Below are 21,010 nucleotides of genomic sequence, written 5' to 3'. Positions count from 1 at the left end.
ATACAAGAAGCATCTGTGCGCTCGGCCACACGTGACCGTACATGTGTGTCACCATGATTTATTATAGTTATCAAAAGTGCAGGACTGATCACAGATTACCACTTGCAAGGGAGATTTAAACCTTTAAAGATAAACATTACGTTAGACTGGCGGCCTCTGTGTGTGGTTCTAGTGATCAACTCCAAGGCTTTACCCTATGTACTCAGGCCTGATAGGATGTTTTAAGGTTGCAGGTATAGCTTAATAACAAGTGTGATTATTAAGTCAGACAGTGAACATATCCATCACCTCACATAGCAAGATTATCTCTCTCTCCCTCAAAAACAAAAGCATTCAGCACTTTATAATTTCTACGTACTTAACTGCCTATAGTCACTATGCCGTCCATTAGGTTTTCAAAACGTGTCCAATCTTGTCCAGCTAAGACTTTACATCCATGACCAAGATCTTGTTCCTCCACCACCCTGACAACTACAAGTACATTCTCTGCCTCTGCAAGTTCAGTATGTGGGGTTCTACATGTGAGTGAGATGGGGCAGTATTTGTCACTCTGTGCCTGGCAGATTCCACCCAGTACAATGTCTTCAGATTCATCCATGTAGTCTCAAGTGACAAAATATCTTTTTCTTTTTAAGGGATTTTTTTTTTAACATTGTACAGACATGCCACATTTTCTTTGATTTGCCTATTGATGAGCACTTAGTTGCTACAGTAATATGTGTTTGCATGGAATGCAGATGTCTCTTCAACATAGTGATTTCATTGCCCTTTGATGGGAGTACAGGGTAATACCAGCAGTTGTATTTGCAACTTTCTGAGGAAGCTCCATACTGTATTCCATAATATCTCTCCTTCTGATTCTCTCCTCCTCAAAATCCCTCCAGGACACCCATGGAGAACTCTCTGGACTGACAGCACAACATTAACAGCCACTATTATGCTTGTTAACCTGAAAAGAAACATGTAGTGATCGCCTTGTTGAAGTCACTTTACCTGCAGCATGCTCTTGACATGAAATGAGCCAAGTACAGTGACATGGGTTTGTGGCCTTAGCTGCTGGGGAAGCTTAGACTAAAATGTGGCTTGAGCTGAGGAGTTCAAGAGAAACCTGGCCAAAATAGTAACATTTCAAAATAATAGTAAAAACTTCTTAAAAGGAAGAAGGGAAATATCTTGTCCTTTTATTCTTGACTCTGAATCCACCCAACTGATCCTTTTTTTCTTTTTCCTTTTTCCTTTTTTTGTTTTTGTTTTTTGTTTGTTTGTTTGTTTTTTAAATTTTTATTTATTATTATGTATACAACAGTCTGCCTGCATGTACACCTGCAGGCCAGAAGAGGCAGAAGAGGGCATCAGATCACATTATAGATGGTTGTAAGCCACCATGTGGTTGCTGGGAATTGAACTCAGGACCTCCAGAAGAACAGTTAGGGCTTTTAACCTCTGAGCCATCTCTCCAGCCCTTGTTTTTTGTTTTTTATTTTGTTGTTGTTGTTGTTGTTGTTGTCTTGTTTTCTCCCGGACAGGGTCTTATTATGTAACCCTCTCTAGCCTGGCTTACGACTCATTGTGTAAATCAAGCTGGCCTAGAACTCACAGAGACCCACTTGCCTCTCTGCTTTCTGGGTGCTTGGATCAAAGGCATGTGCTGCCACGCAGCGCATTTTTAAAATATATGTTTACTTTTATTTTGCTTCATGTGTGTGTGTTATATAGAACATATGTGGATACCCTCAGAAACCAAAAGAAGGCATTGACTCCCTTGGGGTTGCGCTTACAGGTGGCTCTGAGCCACCCGCTGTAGCTGCGCGCTAACAAACTTGGATCCTCCAGAAGAACAGGAAACGCTCATATCAGCTAATCACCCTCCAGCCTCCATTCAACTCCTTTTTGCTCATCTCTTGCTGGAACCAGTGCTCACACAGTCTCAAGCATGGTGACCATCAAAGCTGACAATATTCCAGTTCACATGTTGCACGCATGGGTCTCACTGTGTAGCTCAGGCAGATCTGGAATGTTCCGTCCTCCTGCCTAGCCTCCCAAGTGCTGGGATTAGAGATCCGTGTTACCATGCCTAGCCTCCCTTTCCTTATGGGTAGCATTGCTCCATCTAACTGCCATGGTACAATTGTCCTCACTCCACATCACCCGGAAAGGAAATGGCCTGTCTTGACATATGTTGAGGTACGCACTAATACATACCTTACTGTTTAGATCGTCTTTACAAAGAGGGTGGGGCCTAGAGAGTTGGAGTCGAGGTTGGGAGCACTTGTTACTTTTGCAGAGGTCCTGAGTTTGAGTCCCAGCACCCACAAGACAACTCACAACTGTCCCTAGGAACATGAGATCATCAAAGACATTTTTGTTTGTTTGTTTGATTAGTTGGTTTTTCAAGACAGGGTTTCTCTGGGTAGCCTTGGCTGTCCTGAACTCGCTTTGTAGACCAGGCTGGCCTGGAACTCACAGTGATCCACTGCCTCTGCCTCCCGAGTGCTAGGATTAAAAGTGTGTGCCACCACCGCCCAGTTCAAAGAAAAAATTTAAAGCTCTCAAAGGGCCAGACATATGACTTGGCAATCAAGAGAGCACTTGGCTGCTTTTGCAGAGAACCAGGTTTTGATTCTCAGCACCTACATGACAACTCATAACTATCTAACTCCAACACCAGGGGATCTAATGTCCTGACCTCCTTGGGTACCAGGCATGCATGTGGTACACATACATAAGTGCAGGTAAAACACTCATGCGGATCATGGAATGAATACTTTGAAAAGGAATTTAGCAGGCTGGTGAGATGGCTCAGCAGATAAAGACTCTTGTCACCAAGGCTGGTGATCTGAGTTCCATTCCTGGAACCAACATATCTCGACCTAGGGAACTGACCCCCAAAACTTGCCCTCTGGGGTTGGAAAGATGGCTCAGTGGATAAGAGCACTGTCTGTTCTTGCAGAGGTCCTGAGTTCAATTCCTAGCAACCACACGGTGGCTCACAACCATCAATACTGGAATCGGATGCCCTCTTCTGACCTCATGCAGGTGTATATATAGATAGAACACTGACACATAAAATAAATAAAATTTTTTTAATTGCCCTCTGATCGCCACACATTTGCTATATTGATCACACACGCACTCACACTGTCCCTTTAAATAAATCAATGTAACTTTAAAGAAAGAAAGAGAAGGAGTTTAGGACATGCTCATCTGCAGTTTTCGAGCCCATTTCTTATTCTCTGTTATCATTTGAGGTTACTGATATTATATTTGTCAGTTCTTAGATTTGCGAATATACATTGTCTGGACTGGTTAGCTGACTGTGTTTAGAAGAGTGGATACTTGATTTTCCTTTTTTTGTTTTCTTAGGCAATATCTGTTGAAGTTGGGTTTGCTTGCTTGCTTATTTTCAAGACATGATCTCATGTAGACAGACTGGCTCCAACCTTGCAGTGTAGCTGAAGTTTTCCTTGAACTTCTGACCCTCCTGTCGCTACCTCCCAAGTACTGGAATTATAGGCAAATAGCACATGTTTGAAGGCATCTTGAGAGCTTATTTGAAGGTTCTAGCAGGGAGTGCAGCTATTCTATACCCTGGTAGTCCGCTTCCACCAAACTAGCCTGGAGCTTTGGGAGGGACTTGAATGGAGCAGTGAGGGAAAAAGGAGACACCCACCTAGCCAATCAGATCAGCCGAATCAGTCCTGATGATCGACAGTTGTTGCAGCCACATCACCTTCATGTCCCCTGTGTCAGGTCCAAAGGAAACCCCGTTTTCCCAAACTCCAAAAGGCAGTCTTGGACTATGGGAGAATTCTGGTGGTAAGTTAAAACCGCGCCTCCTTGGAAACTTGTGAAGCTGTTCCCCCCACTACCAACAGGAGTCATTTCCCTTATCACTGACAGAAGGGACAGATGGCTGTCTGTGGTGCCTGTTAGCATTCCCAAGTGCGCGCTGGCCCCAGGTTCCCTCAGCACCACAAGTACCTGTTGCACATTTCAAACTCCGCGCTAGCATTCTAGTCCTCACCGCCTCCCCTACCCTAAACTTCTCCAGTTCACAGGCATCCTTCTCCTCAGCTGCTCAGTTTCCTCATAGCCCTGCTGTTTCTCTCTGCGTGTCTCTTTCTCTCCATCTCCCTCCGCTCTTCTCCTGCTTCTCTGATGGCCACGTCCAGTCTGCTGCCTGTGTTCAGTGTCCTCCTTTCTCCCTCTGCTCTGGACACTTCCTGGCTGTTCTCTCTCACATCTACAATAAAGACCTTCCCGTTAACCATCCCGTGGAGCAGTCACGTCGCTTTATACTCACCACAGCCTTCTTAGCCCTAGCATCTTCCCTAAGCCTCTGTTCTATGGTACTTATTATTTTGTTCCAGGGCCACTTGCTTGCTAAACTTGCCTTTTGCCACTGATTCATGTCCCTGATTTCCAGGTTTCATTTTAATTTTAAAAGAACCTCTAGCATCTAAAAGGGAAGTACTCATCTCAGAGGGCTCTATACATCGTAAACTTTACTTGCCGAATAAGCTAATGTTTCCCTTAATTCTTAAAAAAAAAATATTAAGAAATGTATGGGATTGCTCTACTTTTTCTCAGATGGGCAGTTTCTGGTTAAAATAACCAGTCAGTCCCTTCCTGCTGACCAGGAACCAAGCCAAAGGAAAAAAGACAAAAAAAAAAAAAAAAAAAAAAAAAAAAAAAAAGCAGCTGTGTTTCTGGTTGTGTGTTCGGTGCCGCCTACACTGCTTGCTCTACTAGTCTGGAGAGGCCAGCACTGCTCAGACCAGCAAAGCTGGATTGCTTTTTCTTTTTTGTACTTCTGTCTTCTTTTTGTTTTGTTTTCCTTTGGGCTTGTGAGTTTTTGTATTGTTGAGGGTTTTGTTGTTTGTTTATTTTTCTTTTATTGAAACTAGATTCCCACCCCCGTTACAATATATTCTTGTTATGGTCCCCCCCCCACTCCCCCCCCTCCCTCCCCACCTCCCCTCCCATCCATAGCCACCTCTTTCTCTCTTTCCTTAGTAAACAAACTCTGCCATCTAAAACAAAAACAAGCAAATTGGAAAAGGACAAAAAACAAACAGAAGGAAAAGAGTCCCCAAAAAAGCTACAAGAAATAGATTTAGATACAGAGACACATTCAGGAATCCCATAAAAACACAAAACCATAAGCCATACTACATCCACAGAAGGAGGATATACATTATCCTTAGGAGGGTGCAGTGGCTGTGTTGCCGGGTGGAAAACGCTTCTGGGATCTTGCTGGAGGTCCCTGGTACGGTGTGTTTCTAGGTGATGTGACTTAGGAATAGGGATGGGCTAGAAGCGAGGGATGAGAGGATCCACTGGAGGGATGTAAATAGGATGTTCCACCAGGAGCTACTTAGTGCCCTGGAAATGGCGGCAGAGCGTGAGGAGAAGCCACAGCAGGTGGTCTGTTACAGCTCTGAGACTGGGACTAGGGGGCTGGATTTGGAGGAGAGGAGATAGCGTGAAGCTACGCAGCTGGCCTCCCTGCTTTGCTGGGCAGCTTGCTTCTCTGGCAGGCTTTGCTTGCCTGTTCCTGGGGGGCATGCCTACTGGAGATGGGGACTGGGATAAGGGGATGAGTTGGGGGAAGGAAGATTAGAGGAAAAGATCTGTGCGATCCACCAGGGATGCAGCCAGAGAGGGAGTTCAAAGCAGGGGCTGTGCTACAGAGTCGGGGGTCTGGGGTAAGACTGGGGATGTTGCATTTGGAGGAGAAGAGAGGATGGTGAAGATCTGCAGTTATCCTGCCTGCTTCTTCCCTGCCCTGGGTGGCAGGAAATGTCTACTGAAGATAGGGGCTCTGTTTGTTTGTTTTTGGAGAAAGGGGTCTTACTCTGTAGCCAAGACTGGCCAAGAACTCACGCAGACCCTCCCACTTTAGTCACCAGCACTCCAACTGCTGTGGTTTCAGGCATAGGCCACCACACTAACCAGAGCTTTTTTTTTTTTTTTTAAGCTCACTTGAGTTTGGGCATTTGATGTCTACACCCATAGGAAGGTTTGGTCAATACCAATCTTCTTAGAGCCAGCTGGCAGCAAAAGGAAATGTCAACATATCCACTTAGTTCAACTTGGCCTTCCAACTCTCACTTGTGTACCCAGCCCACCCCTGTGAGTTTTCTCACTCTCTGTTTAACAGTATCTGTTCGTGTACTTAAAGCTCTTGCCTATAGACAATAACCTAATACCCACATGTAACTATGAATCCACAAAAAGGTCTGTGTTTATTTTTTATAAAGGACAAAAGATAAAAGGCAAAATGAGGGTGAAGGACAAAGACACAAAAGGAAGTGGAATCTAGCTAAACTGAGCAGGGCTACTGTCCCCCCACCCAAACCCCAGCAGGGGTTTACCCTGTCACGGAAATGGATGGGCTCACTGCTGCCCTTCATAGTGTGCTTATTGTTGCAGCTGTTTGGGCTGGGTTGGAAGTCCAGCCTGTGATGGGTTTCCCTCTATGTAGGAAAGTGAGCCTAATGGCAGAGGCAAGCAGAGCTCCATGAGTTAGAGGCCAGCCTGGTCTTCAGAGTGAGTTGCAGGCCAATGGGGACTATGTAGTGAGACTCTGTCTGAGAGACAGGGGTGGGGTGGGGAGAGAAGAGAGAGAGAAAGAGGGGGGGAGGGAGGGAGAGAGAGAGAGCAAGGGGGAGGGGGAGAGCAGGGAGAGTGGTAGGGGGAGAAAGAAGGAGAGAGAGAGGTAGAGAGAGAGAAGTGGAGAGGGGGAGGGAGAGAGGGGGAGGGAGGGGAAAGGAAGGATAGAGGGAGAGAGGCAGGGAAAGGGAGGGAGGAAGAGGGGAAGAGGGAGAGGGGGAGAGGCAGAGGAGAAGAGAGGAGAGAGAGAGAGAAGAGGGGGGGGGAAGAAAAGTAATCCTTTCAGGTTGTCACCAACTCTAGCATGGCCACAATTCAGTCATTTAAGTAAAGCCATCCATAAGGTGGAATAAAACCACTGGAGAAAAAAAAATATATATGCTAGGTCTCCTCCATTCCCATCTTTTGTTTCTAGAATACCTACTTGGTGACAGCTTCCTGGCACTGAAAAGTCCTGACCGTTGTCCTTGAGCTGAAAAGTCCTGACCATTGTCCTTGAACATGAGTGCTCGGAAGGAGGAGTTACAAGACCGGGCCATCGTCAAAATAGCAGCTCACTTACCAGACCTCATTGTCTACGGAGATTTCGCTCCAGAGCGGCCTTCAGTGAAATGTTTTGATGGAGTTCTGATGTTTGTTGATATTTCAGGCAAGTGCAAAGGGGATGCCTGCTTCACATGGGTGAGCAGCAGACACACACCAGAAGTCACATGCAAGGTTATGATGGCAGTTGGGACACCATTTTCAAACTCCCAGGCTACTGCAGCATCATGGCCATTAATCTCACTGTGCAGGAAACTGACCTCTGACCCCAGACGTCTCCCATCTTCCTTTCTCCCAGTGTTCAGTCACAGGCATGTCTTTAAGACACTCAAGTTCCCCATTTGGGACTTCTGGCTCCAGTGTCCCTGTCCAGACTTCATAGCCTGCACCCCCCCCAAGTCCCACACACACCCCTGACAACCTGACAAACTTGAGAGATGATCTGCTTACATTTACAGCCTAATACTAAACCTGACTCTTGAGAAGAATTTGAAAGATGTGTGGCCTCTAAACCACGGGACAAAAACCTCTAATTTCCAATGCTATTCTGTTATCACTGTAGACACTAGGAACCTAGAAGGAAGAGATGGCTTTTCCTGACCCCCTAGCCTTCTAAGTGCTGCATGGCTGATGCCTGGCCACACCCTAAGGTCCTGTGAAGTGCTGCCACTTTCCCGTGGATCCCACTGCAGGTCAGCGGGGCCCTCTGGTGGCTTCGGCTTGACTCCTGGGAAACCAGCCGCAGTTTCTTACAGGTTTCACTGCAATGACTGAGAAATTCAGCACAGCTATGTACATGGACCGAGGGGCGGAGCAGCTGGTGGAGATCCTCAACTACTATATAAGCGCGATAGTGGAGAGTAAGTGATCTCGGGCCTCTGTGCCGGAGAGTTTTTTAGGCCGTTGCTCTGTTGGTCCTCGTACAACTACTTAGCATTCTCCACGTTCTCCAGGCAATATATATGCCGTCCTTCTGGGAGTGGTTTCCCTGTTTGTTTTTGTCAACTTGATACAAGCTAGGGTCATCTGGGAAGAAGAAACACTGACTGAGAAAATACCTCCATCAGATTGGCCTGTTGGCAAGTCATTGGGGGCATCTTCTTGATGTAGGAAGGCCAGGCATGGTGGACACGTCTTTAATCCCAGCACTCAGGAGGCAGAGGCAGGAGGATCTCTGTCAGAGATCCCTGACAGAGAAACCTTGTCTCAAAACAACAACAACAACAATAATAGGTATGGGAGTTCCCAGCCCATTGTGGGTAGTGCTTCTTCTGGGCAGGTGGTCCTAGGTCATATGAAAAAGCAATCTGGATGTGGTAGCACACACCTGTAATCCCACCACTCAGGGAGGCAGAGGCAGGCAGATTGCTGTGAGTTCGAGGCCAGCCTGGTCTACAAAGCAAATCCAGGACAGCCAAGGCTACACAGAGAAACCCTGTCCTGAAAAACAAAAACAAAAACAAAAACAAAAACAAAAAAGCAATCTGGGTGAGCCATGGGAGCAAGCCAATAAGCAGCATTCGTCCACGGTCTCCATTTCAATCTCTGCCTCCATGTTTCCTACTTGAACTCTTAGCCGAAATTCTTACATAGACTCCCTTTATGATGGACCGCTAGAAATAAGCTAAAACAACAAACTCTTTCCTCTCACAGCCGTTTCGGTCATGGTGTTTATCACTGCAAGGAAAAGCAAACTAAGCCTTCACCACTACTTTTAATATGCCATTAATATGGCTAAAGAAATATGACCAAGCCTCACTGATAACACTACATGAGAGAAAGGATGTTTTGTGCTTAAGAGTCTATAGCCCAGACTGACCTGGGACTTACTTTCTTGAACTCAAAGCAATCAATCCTCTTGCCTCAGCCTCCCAATACTGAGATTATAAAAATGAGCCTTGATACCTTGATTGATGTTCTTTTTTAAAACTTTTAAAATTTTTGTGTATTGGTATTGTGCCTGCATGCCTGTCTATACACCACATGCATGCCTGGTGCCCACAGAGGCCAAAAGAAGGTGCCATGAGCTGTCATGTGGGTGCTGGGAATCAAACCCAGTCCTCTTGGAAAGCAGTCAGGGCCTTGTTTTTAGAGACAGGATTTCTTTGTGTAGCCCTGTAACTTACTCTGTAGACAAGGCTGGCTTCGAACTCATAGATCCGCCTGCCTCTGCCCCCTGAGTGCTGGGATTTAAAGATGTGTGCCGCCACCGCCAGGCTCAGCCTGAGCTCTTAACCACTGAGCCATCTCTCTAACTCCAGACTAATGTTCTCTAAATGTAGAAACAAAACCTTCTGCCCCAAGACTTAGGAAACAGAGGCAGAAAGACCATAAATGTGAGGTTCCCTGAGCTACAGCTAGCCTAAGTTATGAGACTGTCTCAGCCTCTCCCAACCCCCCAAAACCTACTAGTACTTTCCCAGAAGGCAACAAATGTTTGAGAGTGAGAGAGAGAGAGAGAGAGAGAGAGAGAGAGAGAGAGAGAGAGAGAGAGAAAGAGAGAGAGAGAGAGGGAGAGAGATGGGTGGGCTGCGGAGACAGGGAGGAAGGAGGGGCTGGTGGGGGAGACATCAGATGGTAGCTCACATCTATCACCCTAGTATTTGAGAGCTGAGACTGAAGAACAGCTATGCTACACAGCGAGTTTTAGGCGAGCCTTTGTTACATAGTGAGACCTGTCTCAAATAAAAACAAACAAAAAGGACTGGGAGGCCTTGGTGTTGAGTGCTTTTTGCTTCTGTAGAAGATTCAGTTCCCAGCACTCACTTTGAACAGATCACAACTGCCTGTAACTCCAGTTCCAGGGGTCTCTGTGTGCTCATACACACACACACACATGCACATAAAGAAACAAACAAAATCTCCAATCAAGCCAGGCAGTGGTGGCACACAACTTTAATCCCAGCACTTGAGAGGCAGAGACAGGTGGATCTCTGTGAGTTCAAGACCAGTCTGGTCTACAGATCAAGTTCCAGGACATCCAGGCCTATACAACAAAACCCTGTCTTGGAAAAAAAAAACAAAAACAAACAAACAACAACAAAAATTCCCAGTCAAATCACAGAAAGGACCTAATTTGTTTTCCCATCCCACTTGGCATAGCAGACCCTCAGCATTTTGTACGATACTATTAAAACTAATAGACGTGCAAGGGTGGTGAGTGTGTGTGTGTGTGTGTGCGTGTGTGTGTGTGTGCGTGTGTGTGTGTGTGTGTGTCCCCTGTAAGGCCTGAAAATGTGACTTAGTGGTAAACCACTTGCCAACCATGCCCTGTGTTCATCCCCAACACCATAACCAAAGCAGAAAACATAAATCTCCACTGACATTAGAGAGTCTAAGTTTCTAAAGCAAATGGCAGCCAATAGAACCCATTTCCTTGCTCTTGTTTTTGTGGAATCTTGTCGCTCACCTACCAACATATGCTCCTTTACAGGCTTGCCTATAGAGAGCATTCTTGTATGCTGAGAGGAGGGCAAGCATCCTTAGGTCTTTTGGGGAACTCCGCCTTCCTGTTTTCTGTGTTTTGTTTGTTTTGTTTTTTTAGAGCACAAACACAGTTTGGTTGTGAGGCTCTATGTCCTGCAGCTGAGGAGGCAGGCGTACATACAAGTAATAAGACATCATATTGGATAGGCGTTTATTTTCTGAACTACTCTCTCTCTCTCTCTCTCTCTCTCTCTCTCTCTCTCTCTCTCTCTCTCTCTCTCTCTCTCTCTTTCTGCCCCCCCTCTCTCCACTGTCTCCCTCCCCCTCTGAGACAGAGTCTAAAAGTCTAAGATTTAGCTATGTAGCCCCACAGTCTGTGCTCAAACTCACAGTGATCCTCTTGCCTCAGCTTCCCAAGGGCTAGGAAGAGAGACATGCACAACCGTGCTCTCAAGCCTACTTCTATTTTATTAACTAGCAACACCCATTAAAGAATCGGGTTGACTTAAACTTTCTTTCTCTCTCCTTCTTTCTTTTAGAAGTGTTGATTTTTGGAGGAGACATCCTAAAATTTGCAGGTAAGGAAGCTGACCGAGACAGGAAGGGTAGAAAAGGAAGAACTGAGAAGCCTGTCCCCGTCACAAAGGAGGCCCCTCAGGGAGCCATGGTCAGGGAGGGGGTAGAGAAATATTTGAAGCAGCACACGTTTATGCAATATTCATGCTAAAGGCACTGATCTCCAGGGTAGGACTAAAGCCCCCGGAGTGTCTTTCTTAAAGGTGACGCGCTGCTGGCCCTGTGGAAAGTAGAACGCAAGCAACTGAAGAACATCATCACGGTGGTGATTAAATGCAGTCTGGAGATCCATGGCTTGTTTGAGGCCAAGGAGGTTGAAGAAGGCCTGGATATCCGAGTCAAGATAGGTAAGCATCTGAGGCTGGGCATAACAACATGTGCTTGTCATCCCACCTCTCAGGAGGCTGAGGCAGGAGGATAACTGGGAGTTGGAGGCCAGCCTGGGCAACATAACAAGACAACCTCAAAAAAATAAGCAAACAAAAGATTTGAGAAAGGAGAGATGTTACAGCAGTTAGGACCTGGCTCCTCACTCCTAGAAGATGCTTTAGAATCAGGATGACCAGAATACAAACTTTTTTGCTCACTCACCAACTGAATTTGAGATGCTCATGATGTCTAGAGAGTAGGCTATTGTAGAAGCAAAGCCAGCTAGCTGTGATGGCACATGGCTATATCCTTACCACTCAGGGCACACAGGAAACTATTGAGTTTGAGGCCAGCCTCGGCTATACAGGGAACCTTGTCTCAAGAAATAAAGTCTTCCGGGCTTGGAGAGCATGTAACTCAATTAGTAGAGTGGTAGCCCAACATGCAGGATGCCTAGGATTCTAAGAATCACATAATCCGGGTATGCTGGCAATGCTTATAATCTTAGCACTCAGAGAGTGGAGGCAGGGGGATCAGAAATATAAGATCACCAGGGATGTAGCTCAGTTGTAAGAGTACGGTGTATGATTTCCTGAGTTCTGTTTCTGGTGCTTCATAAACCAGGTGTGATGGAGGGTGCCTGCCTTTAATTGTAGCTTCTGTGTGGTAGAAGCAGGAGGATGACAAGTTCAGGGTTATCCTCAACTGTTTAACCAGCTCACGGCCATCCTGGACTACATGAGATCTAGTATCAATAACAACAATAAGAAGGAGCTGATCCTCGGCTGTATATAGCATTTGCAGACAGCCCAAGCCACATATGGTTTGCCTGGTACATGGTGCATAACAAGCACCATGTAAGAGAGAGAGCTCACAACATGGCACGTGTACAGAGAGGTCAGAGGACAACTCAATTAGTAAATTGAGTTACATACTCTCCAAGCCTGAAAGACTTTATTTCTTGAGACAAGGTTCCCTGTATAGCCGAGGCTGGCCTCAAGCTCAATAGTTTCCTGTGTGCCCTGAGTGATAAGAATATAGCCATGTGCCATCACAGCTAGCCTGCTTCTTGAATAAAGAAACCGCTATCACTGTTATATCTTGCTGTTTGTCAAGATTGCCTAGCATAAGTACAAAGAGACTAGTTTGTCATTGCATAGACTCAGCGGTGCCATAAGACTGGTCATCTGTTACTTCATAAGAATAACATACAGACGCTGGAGAAGCAGCTCATCAGGTAGGAGCATTGGAGGCTCGTCCAGAGGACCCAGGTTCAGTTCCCAGTACCCACATGGCACCTCACAACCATCTACAGCTCCAGTTCTAGGGAATCCAGCTCCCCCTTCTGACCCCCCAACAGCGCCAGGTGTACACACAGTATCTATACGTACATGTTGGCAAAACACTCATTCAAATGCAATGATCTTCCTGTAAAAAGGAAGGATAAAGAGATTACCAAGCCATGCCTGCAGCACAGTCCAAGGTTTACACTGGACGTGTCGAGGACATTCCCATGGTCCACACTGCACAAAGACACCGAATGCACTGTGTCATTTTTATTTCATCATGGCAACAGGATTTAGGGAACGTGGTTGCCATGAGGATTCTGAGCTATGTGCATGATGAGAAACAGTGAGAGCTGCAGGTGATGCCTTTGGCAGCTGAAGTTTATCAGTCTTAGAAATCTCAAATGTCTGGACCAGCAGGATGGTTAAGTGGCTGTGAGGCCCCACATAAGAGTGGAAAGAGAGAACAAATTCTTCAGAGTTGTCCTCTCTGTACATGTGCCATGTTGTGACCTCTCTCTCTCTCTCTCTCTCTCTCTCTCTCTCTCTCTCTCTCTCTTTCTCTCTCTCTCTCTCTCTCTCTCTCTCTCTCTCTCTCTCTCTCTCTCTCTCTCTCTCACACACACACACACACACACACACACAAACACACACACACACACAGAGTAGTAATTTAAAAAGAATGAAATCACAAATGCTAGAACTAATGGGATCATCATAGGTTATCCACGTGATTATTTCTCTTTATCTAATTAACTGTTGCCTTAGGTAATCTATCTTTTTATGCCAATTTTTGAATTTTCCAAATAAATATATTCTTTAAAAGATCAGCCATTACAATACTGGATGTGTTGGGGGTTTTTTGTTTTGTTTTGTTTTGTTTTGTTTGTAATAGGGCCCCAGACTTTAGTAGGCCCTGAGACCTTAGTACAACTGACTCCATGATAGAAGTGCCATTCAGGCTATAAAACTTGGCACACAGGTAGCACTATCTGCCAAAACTAAAACAAAGATCTAATCTAGCCAGCACCATGTGCCAAAACTGAAACAAAGACCTGATCCATCAAAGTCCATATAGTTCTGGGAAAGTCTCAAAATGTACTAACCTTGCTTTTTAACCTCTGTACCTCTGCTTCTAGCTAACTGCTCTTGTTAACTGAAGTGTGTCAACCCAGAACATGGTTTTTGTGCTTAGAAGCTCACCCTGAAAGGGCTTGGGGCTTCATTGGGATCCCAATCACTCAGTGTAGCTGCTGGCCGGATAATAAGGCGCTGGCTTAACCCCGTGTCTGAGCAGTCTTCTCTGGTGGATGCCGCAACACGTTTTTTCCAAGTTCACTTAGAAAGGATAATGTAGTATATAGTTCTAAGAATGAAAATAACCCCGTCTGGGCCTGGTGGCACATGTTTGTAATCCTAGCACTTGGGAGGTGACAGCAAAAGGATAAGGGGTTCACGGTCAGTCTCTGCTCCATACCAAGCCAGAGGCTAGCCTGAGCTACATGAAACCTTGTCTCAGGGGGAAAAAAGGTAGTAACCAAAGCCTTCATGTGTCTTGTGAGGGCCTAGTAGAGAGGTATGTTTTCGCATCTTTCATTTTTTTCCTCTAGTAAGTAAGTGTAAGTTGTAGTGTGTTTCAGATAGAAAACAAAATGTATATAGTATATGTACGTACATAGGGAGATCAGCATCAACAAGTGAGCACTGTTTGCCGGGGCGGGTGTGCGCACGCCTGTGATCTCAGCACTTGGGAGAGTAAAGCTGGAGGGTTGGTGGGAGTTTGGGACCCAGCCAAGGCTACACTCATCAGACAGAATCAGTACAAAGAACAAAGATGGAAAAACAAACTTGGATTACATTGATTATAGTAATTTAAGAGCACTCTGTCATATACAATGTGTATATATGTGTATATAATATATGTAATTTTCATACACATGTTTTACAGTACACCTGTACTATTATTCAGTTACCAAAACCTTCACTTCCCAATTTAAAAATAATTAGGGGAAGCCAGGCATGGGGGGTATATGCCTTTGATCCTAGCACTCAGGAGGCAGGAGGATCTCTGTGAGTTCAAAGAGAGCCTGGTCTATATAGCGGGAGAGACCCTGTCTTGGAAAGAAAGAAAACAGTTAGAGAAGCCATTGCTGGGATTCGCCTTCTGGCTTTCAAATACCTACTTATTTTCATTCACCCTTTAGACCTGAAATTAAACCTAAGGTTTGTTTTCAGTTGAAGCTTCAATCTGTGATAAAATGAAAATTCTCCCCAAGCAGAAATTACCGACATTATTTTTCTGTTGCCCTTAAGTGCAAATTGAAGAAAAGATTAGATAACTTTGGTGATTGGATGAAACCTTTAAGAAGAGTGTGATCAAGCTGGATGTAGTGGCTCATGCCTTTAGGCCCAGCACTTGAGAAGCAGATGCAGGCAGATCTCTGAGTTCCAGGCCAGCCTGATCTACAGTGAGTTCTGAGACAGCCAGGGCTACACAGAGAAACCCTGTCTCAAAGCATCCCCTCAACCCGAAAAAAGAGTTTCACCAAAAGGTGAAAATTAGGAATTGTATTCTCTAGGTTTGAAAGAAGGGACATTTGGAAGTGCTGGGACCCGGAAGAGGCACCCTCTGATTTCTATGTAACATTTTAAAAATTGGATTTTTGCTTAGAGGATGTGTGGGCACATCAAGATTCTGATTTTTTCTAAGCTCCAGTGCTTCTGAGAAATAACCCAGAACTTGTTGTGCAAACCCATTGCTTGTCTTCTTCAGGACTGGCTGCGGGCCACATCACCATGCTGGTCTTTGGGGATGAAACACGCAACTACTTTCTGGTGATTGGCCAAGCGGTGGATGATGTGCGCCTGGCCCAGGGCATGGCCCAAATGAACGATGTCATTCTGTCACCAAACTGCTGGCAGCTCTGTGACCGGAGCATGATTGAAATTGAGAGGATTCCGGATCAGAGAGCAGTTAAGGTGAGTGCAGTGTGGGCCAGCAGGCTGACTGGAGTCTGGGTTAGCCTAAGGACAGGTCCCGTGGGAGGAGTCAGGGCCGCTGGGCTCAAGAAGTAACTGGCCCCGCCCCATGGAGGGTAAATGAAGCAATGAGGTGACATGAGGTCAGTTGGGGGTTGGAATGTCTGCCTGTCACTTGTTTGTTTACTGAGACAGGGATTTCATTTATCCCAAGCTGACCTTGAACTTACTGTGTAGCTAAAGGTGGCCTTAAACAGTAATCCCCCTGCCTCCAGTTCCCGACTGCAGGGATTTCAGTGTGTGCCCCATGAATGGTAGCTCTTATTTTCTCCACCCAATAACCTCCTAACGCTGGTGGACTGTCAGCTATGGCCCAATACATCCCCGTCTGCTTGGCCTGGTGCTTTCTCGTTGTTGGCCTCGATTTCTGCATTTTGGGAGGCAGGAATACCAGAGGAGGTGCCCGCCTGTCTCAACAGATCACATTACAGAATTCACAGTTTTCCTGTGACCTTTTAAAGCATTAATATTCTTTGTTTTTAACATTTATAAGAAAGAAATGGGGTTAGAATCTCTCTCGGGAGGCCTCCATCCTTTTTTTTTTTTTTTTTTGAGTGTATACTGTCCTTCTTCTAGGGGTCCCCCCCCCTCAATGCCCATACTTCAGTGGATAATAACCTCCAATTCTGTATCATACTGCTGAGAGAAAAGAAAGAAGAGATGGAGGAAGGAAGGGGAAGGAAGGGAAGGAGAGGAGAGAAGGAGGAGGAAGAGAGAAGAGAAGGGACCATGCCTATCTCAAGTTGTATTTGAATTAAAATGTTCAGAAAGATATAAGGAAGAACAAAGGCCCTCAGGGTGGAAAAATATCAGTGAGTGTGTGTATATACTGACCTTTAAGGTCTTAAAAACTAATTGGAAAAAATTAAAATTTTCCTCTTTTCTTTTTGAACTAAAAGTTGAACCTAGGACTTAGGAGCTAAGCACATGTTCAGTCTGAGCTGTGCACCTAAGCCTTTGTATTTTCAACAGATTTTTTTTCTTTGTTTTTGACAGCACTGAAGGACAGAACCACACATATGCTAGGCCAGCACCGCATCTCACTGAGTACCAGCCTCAGTTTGATGATGGTGAAGATGAAGAATTTCCACTCTGAGGCAAAGTCTCACTAAGTAGCCCAGAATGTCCTTGAACTTCACAGAATAGGAAATCATGAGTTGGTTGTTTTGTTTTTGTTTTTTTTTTTGTTTGTTTGTTTTTTAATCCTCCTGCTTCAGTGTACCGAGTAGCTGGGGTTACAAGCCTGCACTACTGCACTATAACCTGTTCAAAATTACAGTATACAAACTAGTGGCCAGACATGGTGACATACACCTACAGTCTCAGCACTTGGGAGCCTAGCCTTACAGATTTGAGGCTAACTTAGCAAGACCCTATCTCGAACAGCAACAGACAAACAAGTGAACAGTGCTGCAGATATAGCTCGGTGGTAGAAAACAAGGCCCTGGGCCTTTGATCCTAGCACTCAGCAAGTGCAGACAAATGGATCTTTGTGAGTTCCAGGCCAGCCTGCTCTGCATACTGAATCCTAGGTAATCCAGGACTTCATAGTGAGATACTGCATCAAAAAAAAAAAATCCCCTCTACTGAAAGATACTACCACCATTACTAACAGTAATAAGAATAAGAATAATAGCAATAAGAATGGGGCTTAGCAGCTCATACCTATAATTCTAGCACTTGAGAGGCCAAGACACAAGGATGGTTGAAACTCTAAGGGCCAGCTTTGAATGTGCCCACCACTCCGTGTCCTGTGCTAGACTGTTCTGCTGTGAAACGATCTTCCCGAGGCCACACAGCCCTCAGAATAACAAACTTCACTGTTTGTTTTATCCAGGTTAGCTTCCTAAAACCACCCCCAACTTTTAACTTCGACGAGTTTTTCACAAAGTGTATGTCTTTCATGGATTATTATCCCTCTGGTGACCACAAAAGTAAGTAGACCCTTTGCCTTTGCAGTGGTCAGTAGGGACCTATGACAATGTCAGTGGCTCTGTGACGAGTGGATGCACTCCTTAACAGGGCCCTGCCACGAAGAAAACAGACTTCCCGTTCTCCAGAAGAGCAACGCTAAGTGCATACCCACCTTCCTCTCCTGGCCACTGATTCCCATCCATTGTCTTCGGAACACTAAGGAGACAAAATACAAAGCATCTTTAGCTCCCATTTACCCTCAAATGTCTCATAAGTGTCTTTGTATCTGTTTGTGTCATGTGTTTATGTGTCCTTGTATATCCTCATTTTATTTACTAACAAATATGCATTGCATATGCTTTGGGGTGTGTGTTTACCTATTCTATAGGCTTTAATTTTAAGTTTATTTTTTTATTTTATTTGGGGCTCTTTTTATATACCCTAAAATGGCCTTAAACTCTTGATTCTTCTGGCTCTGCCTCTCAGATATTTGACTCACAGGTCCAGCTCCATTTTTAATTTTTTGTTTTGTTTTGTTTCTCAAGACAGGATGTTTGTGTGTGTGTGTGTGTGTGTTGCCTTAGCTGTCCTGGACTCACTTTTGCAGACCAGGCTGTCATTGAACTCACAGAGATCCACCTGCCTCTGCCTCCCAAGTACTGGGATTAAAGGCGTGTGCCACCACACCAGGCCATTCTTAATTTTTAAGAAATAGTTCTTTTATAGTTACCTAGGCTATTCTCAAACTATCTTTAAAGGAATCCTCCTGCCTCAGTTTCTTGTGCTAAACTTGTCTTATTTCTCTGACATCCAATATTTACCTTCTTCTCCTATCTGAGAAAGTGTCAAACCTACTAGCTACACTGTTAACTAGAGTCTAGTGATCTCTTCCTAGGCTTCATCCTAGGTGGTTGACCCTAGGTGGTGGCTTTGGATTCTATTGTTGTTTGGAAATTTTAGTTTACTTAGTTTTATAGTGTTTTGTTTAAACTCAGGGCCTCATATTCTGCTAGGCAGTCAACCCCAACCTGGCCTAGGTGGTTGATTTGGGATTAATTTCCCCACCCCGACATGTAAAAGTTCAACTCTAGGGCTTTGTGTATGCTAAGCAAATGCTTTACCACTGAGCTACATGCCACATCAAAATATTCTTAGGTTTCCTTATTGTTTTGTTTTCTGAGACACTCTCTTCTGGCCGCAAACCCTCTATGTATCGAAGAGTGATCTTGAACTACTGATTCCTACCTCCACTTTCAATTACCAAGACATATTCCAAGGCACATGCAATGCACGCCTATTAGTGAGTGTGTAAATGAGGGATGCAAGGCCAGTAAACATATAACATAGATAGATATATAGAAACTTATAAGAAGTTTGGGCAAATGTAGGAGTCCGGGATGCTCTGTATTTTGTCTCACTGGTGTTTGAAAGATGATAAGTGCAAATTGTGGTGGCCAAGTCAGGAAGATGCCTAGGTACTTAGAATTACTGTTGTGGAAAATGGGAAGTGGTCTGCCCCTCCCCTCCCCACCCCCTCACCCCAGTATGGCTTTGGTTGTTGTTGTTTACTCTTGGTTTGATTTGGTTTTGAGATAGTTTCTTGATATGTTGCCCAGGTTGACCTTGACCTTTCTGGCTGAGGCCCAAGCAGTCTTCATGCCTCAGCTCCCCTGCTGCTAGGGCTACAGGCACAAGCACCACAGTTGACTTGGATTAACAATCTCATGAATATTATACCGTTTCTTTTTGTGGGGCTCTAACAGTATTTGCTTTAGTTTTGCCTTTAATTGCCCAAACCACCCATCTTCAGTGGCCTTTGCTAGTTCCCATCCCCTTCCTTAAATGTTGGGGACCTCTCTCAGAGTGCTGTCCTTGACCATTCTAGTCTTTTCTATTCGGTTCTTCCCAAACCACTCAATTCACGTCAAGCTTCCCTATGACTATGAGTTACCTAAGACGCCTGCAGTGCAAAACTCAAGATCAAATCCTCGAGTAAGAATCTCCCCAACTTAACAGAGCATTTTAATTCAACTCTGGCACTGAGCCACATGCAACTGAATTTAGAAAAGCCCACGACCTGTAAGAAGCCTTCTGAGGATTTCCCTTGGGCCCTTTCGTCCCGGGTCTCTCCGGGGAAACCCCAAGGAACACTGCCTCAGGGGATGGGGACAAGAAGACCCTAATCGCTAGCATCCCTGAGCCTGCCCTTTCCTTCTGCCCCCTCAGACTTCCTAAGGCTTGCCTGCATGCTGGAGTCTGATCCTGAACTTGAGTTGTCCCTTCAAAAGTACGTGATGGAAATCATTTTGAAGCAGGTATTTTCACAATCCAATGTGCTTGGTTTTTGAGGTGGCAGGTGAGAAGCTAATAAATGTTTCTAGTTTATATATATATATATAAAGTTTATATATATACATACATATATATGTATATATACATATGTGTGTGTGTGTGTGTATATATATATATATATATATATATATATATATATATATATATATATATATATATATATATTTGGCTCAAAGAGAAGAGACAACAGTCTTGGGACACAGATTTGGGTTGCCCCAAATAACACGTTCCTACATGGAAAGTCTTTCACAGGCATAGGACAAGAGACAGTCAAACTCAAGGTATTTTTCAAGTATATCTGTGGGAATATCAGATAGGTGGGTGATAACAAAAGGGGGAGATCTGTGCCATGGATCTCATGTTTTCTGATATTGTTCTTAGTATGGAGAGTGCTAGGAACTTTGGGGTCTGTTACATTAACAGGTTCCAAGGGTCTCACCTCTAATAACCAATAACTAGGTGTCCGGCAGGACTCAAGAAGGAGGCACTGGAGACTCCTTAGGGGTCCACAGATAGCACAAGACCTGGGTCTGTAGCAGGTTCAACTCTCCAAGCACGAAGTTCTACCAATCAGTTAAACAGCCCTGCAGATTCTTGCACCATGGCTTTTCTGTTCTAGGAATTTCATTTCATACTCTCTATGTATAGGTGACTTCAAAAATTATTATCCAAATCAGGATATTAAAAATAAAGGGAGGTAGCCGGGCGTGGTGGCGCACGCCTTTAATCCCAGCACTCGGGAGGCAGAGGCAGGCGGATTGCTGTGAGTTTGAGGCCAGCCTGGTCTACAAAGTGAGTCCAGGACAGCCAAGGCTACACAGAGAGAAACCCTGTCTCGAAAAACCAAAAAAAAATAAAAAAATAAAAAAAAAATAAAAATAAAAAAAAAA

At 44.8% G+C, this 21,010-nt stretch overlaps 1 protein-coding gene across 2 annotated transcripts in view; it reads left to right on the top strand.

The window, feature by feature from the left end:
- The window catches only part of ADCY10 (adenylate cyclase 10), an 84,726-nt gene that overhangs the window by 10,486 nt on the left and 53,230 nt on the right, over nt 1-21,010 (top strand). Inside the window, exons 2-8 of one of the 2 annotated variants that reach the window (XM_084790017.1) lie at nt 7,031-7,264; nt 7,914-8,018; nt 11,124-11,162; nt 11,364-11,507; nt 15,589-15,794; nt 17,692-17,788; nt 19,995-20,083. In XM_084790017.1, the coding sequence (XP_084646143.1) occupies nt 7,117-7,264; nt 7,914-8,018; nt 11,124-11,162; nt 11,364-11,507; nt 15,589-15,794; nt 17,692-17,788; nt 19,995-20,083 (828 nt within the window). In that variant the 5' untranslated portion in view covers nt 7,031-7,116. The remainder of the gene's footprint in view (nt 1-7,030; nt 7,265-7,913; nt 8,019-11,123; nt 11,163-11,363; nt 11,508-15,588; nt 15,795-17,691; nt 17,789-19,994; nt 20,084-21,010) is intronic. The other variant, XM_084790018.1, reaches the window with a different exon arrangement.

The sequence above is a fragment of the Acomys minous genome (assembly GCF_964271855.1).
Source record: "Acomys minous genome assembly, chromosome: 1".
In the NCBI taxonomy this organism is placed as follows: Eukaryota; Metazoa; Chordata; class Mammalia; order Rodentia; family Muridae; genus Acomys; species Acomys minous.
Note: the sequence above shows the minus strand (reverse complement) of the source record. Positions and strands in the feature narration are given on the sequence as shown.